Source organism: Aulonocara stuartgranti (assembly GCF_965226115.1).
Source record: "Aulonocara stuartgranti genome assembly, chromosome: 4".
NCBI classification, from domain to species: Eukaryota; Metazoa; Chordata; class Actinopteri; order Cichliformes; family Cichlidae; genus Aulonocara; species Aulonocara stuartgranti.
The window spans coordinates 36,362,665-36,372,368 of NC_138942.1; the positions used below are offsets into that span (position 1 = coordinate 36,362,665).

The window sequence follows — 9,704 nt, forward strand, 5'->3', positions numbered from 1 at the left end:
TTAACCGGAGCACACCCACCGTACCTGGCCACTCTAAATCAGCTAAACTCCTGGAGACAACACTTTGTCCATTTTATTTAGACACAGCGGCACCTCTGAAGCAAAGTGTTGTCCATTCTTCAAATTTCTATCCCTGGATAAATGAAAATACTCAAAATTTCAAGAGATATTCTGTCAAGTTAGAACGTTTATGGAAGGCTTCCAAGCTTGAGGTTCATCGAGTACATCTCAAGGAATCAATATCCTCACTTAACAACATGATAAAAAAGCTGGAACTGAATAGTTTTCAAATCTAATGGCTTCAGAAAAGAACCAAAGTATTGTTTGATACAATTATGAAAATTGTCTCTCCTGATATTCCTCGTGTACCAGTCTATACTAAATCTGATTGTAATGAATCATTGAACGAACGTGGAAAAAACAGTTGCAGAACAACTTAACGACTTTCTGGAGAAAAACAGTGTTCTGGACATTTTCCAGTCTGGTTTCTGTAAACTGTCCTCCACTGAGATGGCTTAACTTAAAGTGTGTGGTGACATTCTGATGGCAGCAGACTCTGGAGAGTGCACTGAGTTGGATGTCTCCTCTGCTTTTGATACTGTTGATCACAGCATCATGATAAATAGGCTGAAGGACTTGTTCAGGATTACTGGTGTTGCTTTAAAATGGTTTGTCGTATCTACTGTATCTGAGAGATCTTTGACTGTCTGTATGAATCATGTGTTGTCTGAAACATCCGTTCTGCCTTCTGGGGTACCTCAAGGATCTGTTTTAGGCCCGATTCTCTTTTTGGTTTATATACGTCCTCTAGGCCACAGGTGACAAACGCCAGGCCTCGAGGGCTGGTGTCCTGCAGTTTTTAGATGTTTCCTTGATCCATCACATCTGATTTAAATGGTTAAATTCCTCCTCAACACGTCCTGAGGTTCTCCAGAGGCCTGGTAATGAATTTGATTCAGGTGTGCTGACCCAGGGTTAGACCTAAAACCTGCAGGACACCGGCCCTCGAGGCCTGGAGTTCCCCACCCCTGCTCTAGGCCAAATTATCAGATATTACAATAATATTTCTTATCATCTCTACGCTGATGACATTCAGACATTAAGTTATACTGTTCTTTCAAAGATTCTCAGTTTGATACATTTTCTTGTTTAAATAATTGTCTTTCAGGAATCAAATAATTGTGAAACTTCAACTTTCTCCAGTTTAATACGGATAAAACAGAAACTTTGATCATTGCTCCTGATCACATGTCTTCAGAAATTAGGCAGCAGATCAGTTTTTAGGTCCTTCCATTAAATCGAGTCTCAGAAACTTAGGTGTTATTTTCGACAGTTCAATGTTGCTTGAGAAACTCTCTAAACAACTGTTTCAAAACTGTTTTTATCATCCAAGAAACATTTCTAAACTCAGACTGGTGTCAAAGGCAGAACTTGAGATGATTCTTCATGCTTTTATCTCTACTCACTTGGAGTATTGTAATGGTCTTTTTACTTGTCTCAACAAATCAGCTCTGGAGCTTCACACTGTACAGAATGCTGCGGCGAGACTTTTAACTGGCACAAACAAGAGGTCACACATTACTCCAGTTTTGGCTTCTCTTCATTGGTTGCCACTAAATTTTAGGGTTCATTTTAACATTATACTCATAACTTTTAGAGCTGTACATGGTGAAGCTCCTCAGTGCATCTCTGACCTGTTGAAACCTCATGCTTCATACCGAGCACTTAGGTCTTTAGGTCAGAGGTCACTATTGGTCCCACAGACTCGGTTCAACACACGTGGGGATCGAGCTTTTCAGGCACCGAGGCTGTGGAACTCCCTGCTGTTATCTTTATGCTGTCTAGACTCCACTGACTCTTTGAAAAAGCAGATGAAGACATTTCTATACAAACGAGATTATGTGCTATATAAATATATTCTACTTACTTACTTGAATAATAGTTCATTTATGAATATTTTTTTATTAAAATATTTATTTTCTTTACTTTATCACCCAATTAAATTATAATTCTGTAAATAAGGGTGATAGTGTGGCCTGTGTAGGTTGTCTTCAGGTTCTCTGCTTCCTCCCACAGTCCAAAAACATGCATGCTGGGTTAACTGGAGTGATTGTGAGCATAAATGCATAAGTGTTTACCTGGCTACATCACCGTGGTTACTGATGCTGAACCTATAACCTGGTCTGGATCAGGTTATATTCAGAGTGTGTGTTTTAAAATTGACTGAAGTGCCTCGTTTTCACTGAGCCTTTCATTTACAGAAAGCTTTAAGTGTGATATAGATTCAGTCATATCTGACTAATGTCAGTGAGTGAGGCCGAGCTGTAAAGTCACATTTCTGCTAATTAGCACACCAGCTAACTAGCACACCGGCTATCTAGCAAACCAGCTAAGTAGCAGACCAGCTAACTAGCGAACCGGCTAACTAGCACACTGGCTAACTAGTACACCAGCCGACTAGCGAACCGGCTAACTAGCATACCAGCTAACTAGCACACCAGCTGACTAGCGAACCGGCTAAATAGCACACCGGCTAACTAGCACACCAGCTAACCAGCAGACCAGCTAACTGCAGCCACAGGCTGAAGGACGATTAAATGTAGTGGAGATATCAGGGATTACACTGGTGTGTCCGATTCACTCTTTAGCACTCCAGTCACTCTGGTGTGTCAGCCAGAGCACCACTGAAGGCCCAGCGTGTGGAATAAGGAGCTTAAGGTTTGGTTTGAGGCACTTTATTCTTTCACTGATTGATTCTTGTGGCTGTGATCACGTGTGTGGTTTCTTACAAAAAGGAAGTACACAATACAAATACATGACAAATAAGATGAATAGATAAGATACATATCCAGTTATATGCATACGTCAGTATAGCTAACATAACCATATATAAGGTCAAAGATCACAGTACTATAATGCAGTAATGTTAAACACAAAGGTGTATATCTACATAAATCTATCCTATCAGTGATCAGAGTACTGTAGTATACTTCTACTACTTACACTATACAAACTAAACTGCATTAGTGTGACTTTAAGTTACCATCAGTACAGACGAACTGATGGTAGTTGGACAAAATAAAGGCTTTGCAATTATTGTGAAGGGCTTCCGGTTAAAGTAAGATCAGCTGATTACCTCATAACAAATTGTTTGCTATAGAATGCAGCTCCCAGTCTTCATTAATATCATGTACTATAACTCCCAGGTCTACAGAGAGACCAACAGCTGGTGCACGTTGTAACGCTGTGGCTGTCGTAGTCTCTCCTTTTTCTACAGCTCATTTGTTCTTCTTGTGATGGTGCGTCTTGAGGGAGGCTCATACATGCGGTCATTTGTTGATCCTAAGAACGTTCCTCAGACCGACTTCTTCAACAACACTAATTGGCCTGCAGTTTGTAGCTACTCACTTCACTGTGGCGTCTGTTAGCTTGTCTTTCTTTGGTTTATCTTGACTCCTCCCACTAGCTGAATCTACGTAGTCTGCCCAAGCCTCCCACCTCTGTTTGTTTGGGTGGTTTGTTTGCTGCCATCAACAGCGTGTAATGCATTTAAATGATACTTCAGACTTGAAGTACTCCGACGATAAAAAACTCAACTTTGCTTAAAAATAACTTTAGTTGTATCAACACTGCCCTCTGGAATAATTAGACTTTGGTGACAAACTGATGTGATCTCCATGTTTCCTTTGTTGGACTGTGGGCGAGTGTCAGAACTGAATGTACTGAGTAACATGTGGAGTTTAAATATGTGTCAGTTCCAGTTTTAGAGCTCTAAAGTGCAGCTATCATGTTAGGAATATGTTAGGAATAGACAGGAACACTGAGCACACTGAGGTCAAATCTTTATTTATCCAGTTCATCTGTAGGCTGAGCTCAGTCCATCCATTTAGTGAAATGATGTTTAAAGGTCTCCTTGTTCTGTGAGCGTGCACAGATCCTGAAGCAGAAAGCCTGGGTTAACAGAGAAATGATCATCACTGTGATGATGCTCACCATCTCTGACTGGGATTTGAGGTTTTGTCAAAGCAGCAAAGAAAGCCTGGCTATGTTGGACTGGGTGTGGAAGCAGCTCCCAGTTTGAGTTCAGGAGACAGACACCCTCTCTACTTTGACGATCAGCTTCAAACTTTCCTTTTTGATAAAACTTATAGTTAGAGCTGGATCAGGTGACCCTGAACCATCACTTAGTTATGCTGCTATAGAGATGGATAACAGATGGATTGTTGTTTTGTGTGTCTGCAGTCTGTCAGGCTGTCTGATCACAGAGGAAGGCTGTACTTCTCTGGCCTCAGCTCTGACCTCCAACCCCTCCCATCTGAGAGAGCTGGACCTGAGCTACAATCATCCAGGTGACTCAGGAATGAAGCTTCTGTCGGCTGGACTGAAGGATCCAGGCTGGAGACTGGACACTCTCAGGTATGGAGAGAATGTCTGATATAGGAGGAAGAGCTGGAATCATTTCCTGTGTCTTTCACTCACTTCCTGTTTGTTTCCTGCAGATGAGACATGAACAATCACACATGCAGGAATATTTTCAGGGACAGACACACTAGTCTAGCTGGATAGTACATGGATATTTATGTAGGGGGTCTTCAAGGAGTCTGTTTGCAGGAACATTAATGATAACTGATAAGTCATGTTGAGAGTTTCATTAAAAGTAGACTTACAGTTAGGTAATATTTGGACAGAGACAACATTTTGTAACTTTAGATACAAGTATCAGCCATGTGTGTGTTTCCCATGCTGTATGTCCACAGTCACAGTGACAGTCAGTGACACTGACAGAAGGATGAAACAAGGCTGTGAATCATTTCAGTCTGTGTGTGTGACAAAGAGGCAGACAGGAGCAGCTAACATTTGGAAATGGAAGCTTACTGGAAACACTACATTCACGGCTGAATTCACAATAGATTTGTTCTCAAGTGCACATTTAGCAGCTAATGCTAATACTGTTTTCCCTTTGCTTTCTACAGCAGCTATTGCTAAGTAGGCCACTTTGCTCCGCTAAGGATTTGTGTGACCATGATGGAGACTCTGATAAGCTAATGCTGCTAAGCTAATGCTGTTTACGGGCCCTGTTAGAATCAATATTTCATTCTCATTCTGTTGTTTGAGAACAATATTAACGTTTCACATCATTATAACACAAGAGAAAAGGGTATTGGCATTAGCTACTAGTGCTTATTCACCTCAAATTACCTTTAGCTGCTAATGGCAGCCTACTTAGCATTAACTCCTCACTAATATAATGCTAATTTACATCAAATTAGCATTAACTGCTCATATTGTTATAAGGAAAGAGAAAACGGTATTAGCATTTGCTGCTAATAATTATTCACCCCTAATTAGAATAAGCCGCTAAAAGCAGCCAACTTAGCATTAATTCCTCACTTTGTTGTTACCCAACGGAAAAGAGTATTAGTATTAGCTACTATCATTTTTAATAAGTAAGAGAAAACAGTATTAGCAGTAGCGCATAATGCTAATTCACGTCAACGTAGTATTAGTTAATAATGGCAGCCTACTTAGCATTAACTGCTCACTAATATAATGCTAATTCGCATCAAATTAGCATTAGCTGCTCAAGTTGTTATAAGGAAAAATTAGCATTAGCCACTAATGGTAGCCTATAGCAAAAACTTCTTAATGCTAAATGAAGTTAATTAATGCTAAGTAGGTTTAACTGAAATTAAAGTAGTGTTAGCATTAGCTGCTGATATTGTTAAAAGGTAAGATAAAACATTGCTAGCAGCAGCGGATAATGCTAACACACATAATAATTAGCATTACCTAATAATGGCAGCCTTCTTAGCATTAGCTGCTCATATTGTTATAATGCAAGGGAAAAGAGTTGGCAAAAACAGTGTTAGCATTAGTGGATAATGCTAATTCACCTAAATTAGCATTAGCTAATAATGGCTACGTACTTAGCATTACCTACTAATATTGATATAAAGCAAGAAAATATGGTATTAGCATTAGCTTCTAATGCTTTCTCATCTAAAATTAGAATTAGCCACTAATGGCATCCTATTTAGCATTAACTCTTCACATCGCAAGGGAAAAATTAGAATTCAATAAAAAAAAAAAGTGTTCACATTAGCTACTTGTATTGTTAAAAAGTAAGAAAAAACATTGTTAGCATAAGGGGATAATGCTAATTCACCTCAAATTAGTATTAGCTAATAACGGCAACCTACATAGCATTAGCTGGTCACATTGTTATAAAGCAAGAAAATATGGTATTAGCATTATCTGCCAATTCCTATTCACCTAAAATTAGCATTACCTGCTAATGGCAGTCTACTTAGCATTAACTCCTCACTAATGTGATGCTAATTCACATTAAATTAGCTTTAGCATTAGCTGCTAGCATCAGCCTACCTAGCACTAGCTGCTCACATTGTTAAAAGGGAAGAGAATACGATATTAGCATTAGCTGGTAATATTTATTCACCCCTAATTAGAATTAGCCACTAATGGCAGCATACTTAGCGTTAACTCCTCACATCGTTGTAATGCAAATGAGGCTAACTTGCATTAAATTAGACTGCTGTTATTAGCTAATGCTATTTAGCAGTAGCTGCTCACATTGTTATAAAGCAAAGGAAAACGATATGAGCATTAGGTTCTAATGCGTATTTGCCTTAAATTAGACGTAGGTGCTAATGGCAGCCTACTTAGCATTAGCAGCTCAGGTGTTATAATGCTAGGAAAAAGAGTGTTAGCATTAGCCGTTCACATTGTTATAAAGTTAAGGGAAATAGTGTTAGCATTAGCTACTCACATTTTTAAAAAAAGTAAGTGTTAGCATTAGTGCATAATGCTAATTCATGTCAAATTAGCATTAGTTAATAACGGCAGCCTATTTAGCATTAGCAGATAATGTTGACCTTGGCCCACTGGAAAAGTTAAGAACTAAAGATTTAGGAGTGTTTCTCGATAGCTCTTTCTCGTTTGAGAAACAGATGAATTCTGTTATTAAAACCAGCTGTAAGGTTTATATTGTTGATTGTCATTTATGCTTAGAAATATTTACTCATATATGCTTAGAGTTGTATAATCGATTGCATGATGATAGAGGTTTGATCCTTAGTAGTCTGTAAAGACTCTGTGTGCCTTCCAGAGTGCTCTGGCATGCACACACCACTTGGGGCCATGAGAGAGGTCGTACCCTCTCTTACTGATTTATGGTGTAGGACAGGGGTCTCAAACTCAATTTAGCTGGGGGCCGCTGCAGGCAGAGTCTGGGTGAGGCTGGGCCGCATTAGGTTTTCCACAGGAAAGGCATGGTTAAAAAATTCCAATCTTCTCAAATCTCTTTATTTTTATTTTTTAACACAAAATATGAAAAATGAATAAACAAATTAAGAATTAATAAGAAAAAAAATCAATCTGTAATACATAAATAAAATAATAATAAGATATTTTTAGTCAGTGAACTTGTGTGTATCTTTCAGTCTTCTATATCTGCTGTATTTAGATTGAAATGTCTGTATTAACAGTTCTATAACCTTCTTCTGAACATGAATGGAACACTGTAGAAAATGAACTGTTCTTCTGAACATGGCTTCTCTTGCCTACTCCTTGCTGCTAGAGACCTGGCAGCGTTTCCTCTCGCATAGCCGAGCCAGATTTGGCCTGAGGGAGGAAGCAGTTGCGGCCCTCAGTATGTCTTGAAGATGATCATCCGTAAGTCTGGACCTGTACTTGGACTTATTGAAGTTCAAAGTGGAGAAGAGCTTTTGGCACAAGTATGTGCTACCAAAAAGGCACATGGTCCACTTGAACATTCGGGAAAGCCGAGGGAAACTAGGGCTCAAGTCTCTCAAAAATTGTCCAAGCTTGTCTGCTTTTCCACTCACCTCCCTGAACTTTGCTTTGAGTTCAGAGTTGCACTGCAGCTCAATGAGCTCCATTTGAAGCACAGAAGGGGCATCTTGCACATCAAAGGAGAAGGGGTCTGCAAAAATGTGAAAGGTGGCTCTGTGTGTCTTGAAGTCAGCAAATCTGTGATCAAATTCCTCCTGTAGCCTCAAAATGACATCAACATACTCGTCAGCACTGAATGGTGTGCCTGCATCTACGAGAGCCTTGCATGCTGGGAAATGGCAAAGGTTTGTCTGAGAGAGCTGAGCTTTCCAGAGCGCCAGTTTTGTGGAGAATGCTCTCACGTTGTCATAGGCAGCACTGACAAGTTGCCCCTGGCCTTGTAACGTCTTGTTCAGTACATTAAGCTCATGTGTCATATCAACAAGAAAAGCTGAGTCCATGAGCCATTTGGGATCAGTTAGCACAGGAACACTAACTCCATCCTTCTCCATGAAGGCTTCACTTCTGCTCTCAACTCAAAAAGTCTCTTTAATACATTTCCCCTGCTGAGCCAACGTACCTCAGTGAAGTCGAGCACATCCCCATATTCTGACTCCATTTCCTCTAGAAAAGCACAGAACCTTCGGTGCTTTAAGCCCCTGGATCTGATTTGGTTGATGCATTTCACAACAATAGACATCACATTGTCAAACTTCAGGCATTTGCTGCAAAGGACCTGCTGATGGATGATGCAGTGCAGAGCAATGGCCTCCTCCACGCCTTCCTCTTCCAGTTTGTTTTGTGCCACCAGTCCATGTTTCCTCCCTGTCATTGATGGCGCTCCATCTGTTGTTATTCCAACAAACCTCTTCCATGGCAAACCAACATTCTCAATGGCATCACACAGCTTGTAAATATCTGCTGAGCGGTGGTCTGGCCATGCATTGGAATTACTGTGAGCAGCTCCTCCATCACTTCAAAACTGTCATCAACACCACGGACATACATTGGGAGCTGGGCAGTGTCGGTGATGTCTGTGGTCTCATCAAGAGCGACTGAGTATACACTGAAACATTTGGCTTTCTCACACAGTTGGTCATAAATGTCACTTGACAGGTCAGAAATGCGATCTGCTGCGGTGTTGGCAGAAAGGCTGATGTTGCTAAACTGACCTTTCTTTCCCGGACAGACTATATTTGCAGCCTGCAACATGCACTTTTAGACAAATGCACCTTCTGTGAATGGCTTCCCTGCTTTAGCAATCATCTCACTAACCACGTGGCTCCGACTGCTGCATTATTCTCTTTGGTTGCTTTCTTGGAGAAATCTTGCTGCCTCAGTAGATCTGCTTTAAGACTGGCAACCCGGTTCGCTCTCTCGTCTCCCTGGTATTCTGCATCCAGCTCAGCATGTCTAGTTGTGTAATGACGTTTCAAATTGTATTCCTTGTGCAGCGCAACTTTCTCTGTGCAAATAAGACAGGTCGGGGTGCCCCTGTGCTCAACAAAGAAATATTGCATTGCCCACTTTTCCTGAAATTGTCGGTGCTCATCACCAACCTTTCTCTTCACCGCAGGCTTTGAAAAAGACATGTTTGGGGCTATGTGACATTTATAATTCTACTTGGTGTCACTGTCGCATTGAAGTTTCAATCAAGCGTTTAGCCGACGGACGGGGAACGTCTCAACGCGTAGAGAACGTCATTTCTGCTTCTTTTTCTTGCAACCGTAGCACGGCGATCGGCAGATAAAAAGCCGGTAGCAGTCTCCTTTGTTTTTACGCTCGATGTTCATGTCTTTCATGACGACACGAACACCGTGGCGTTTGCAGATGGTAGAAAGTGCAGGGATAGCGAGCGCAAAAAAGGCGACTGCTCACGGCGCCGGGCTGTT

At 40.8% G+C, this 9,704-nt stretch overlaps 1 protein-coding gene across 2 annotated transcripts in view; it reads left to right on the forward strand.

Annotated features, from left to right (window-relative positions):
* The window catches only part of LOC309704926 (protein NLRC3-like), a 39,236-nt gene that overhangs the window by 22,704 nt on the left and 6,828 nt on the right, over window positions 1-9,704 (forward strand). Inside the window, exons 12-13 of one of the 2 annotated variants that reach the window (XM_082530439.1) lie at window positions 4,243-4,416; window positions 4,500-5,478. In XM_082530439.1, coding sequence (XP_082386565.1) covers window positions 4,243-4,416; window positions 4,500-4,503 — 178 coding nt within the window. In that variant the 3' untranslated portion in view covers window positions 4,504-5,478. Of the gene's footprint in view, window positions 1-4,242; window positions 4,417-4,499; window positions 5,479-9,704 lie in introns of those variants that run through there. The other variant, XM_082530438.1, reaches the window with a different exon arrangement.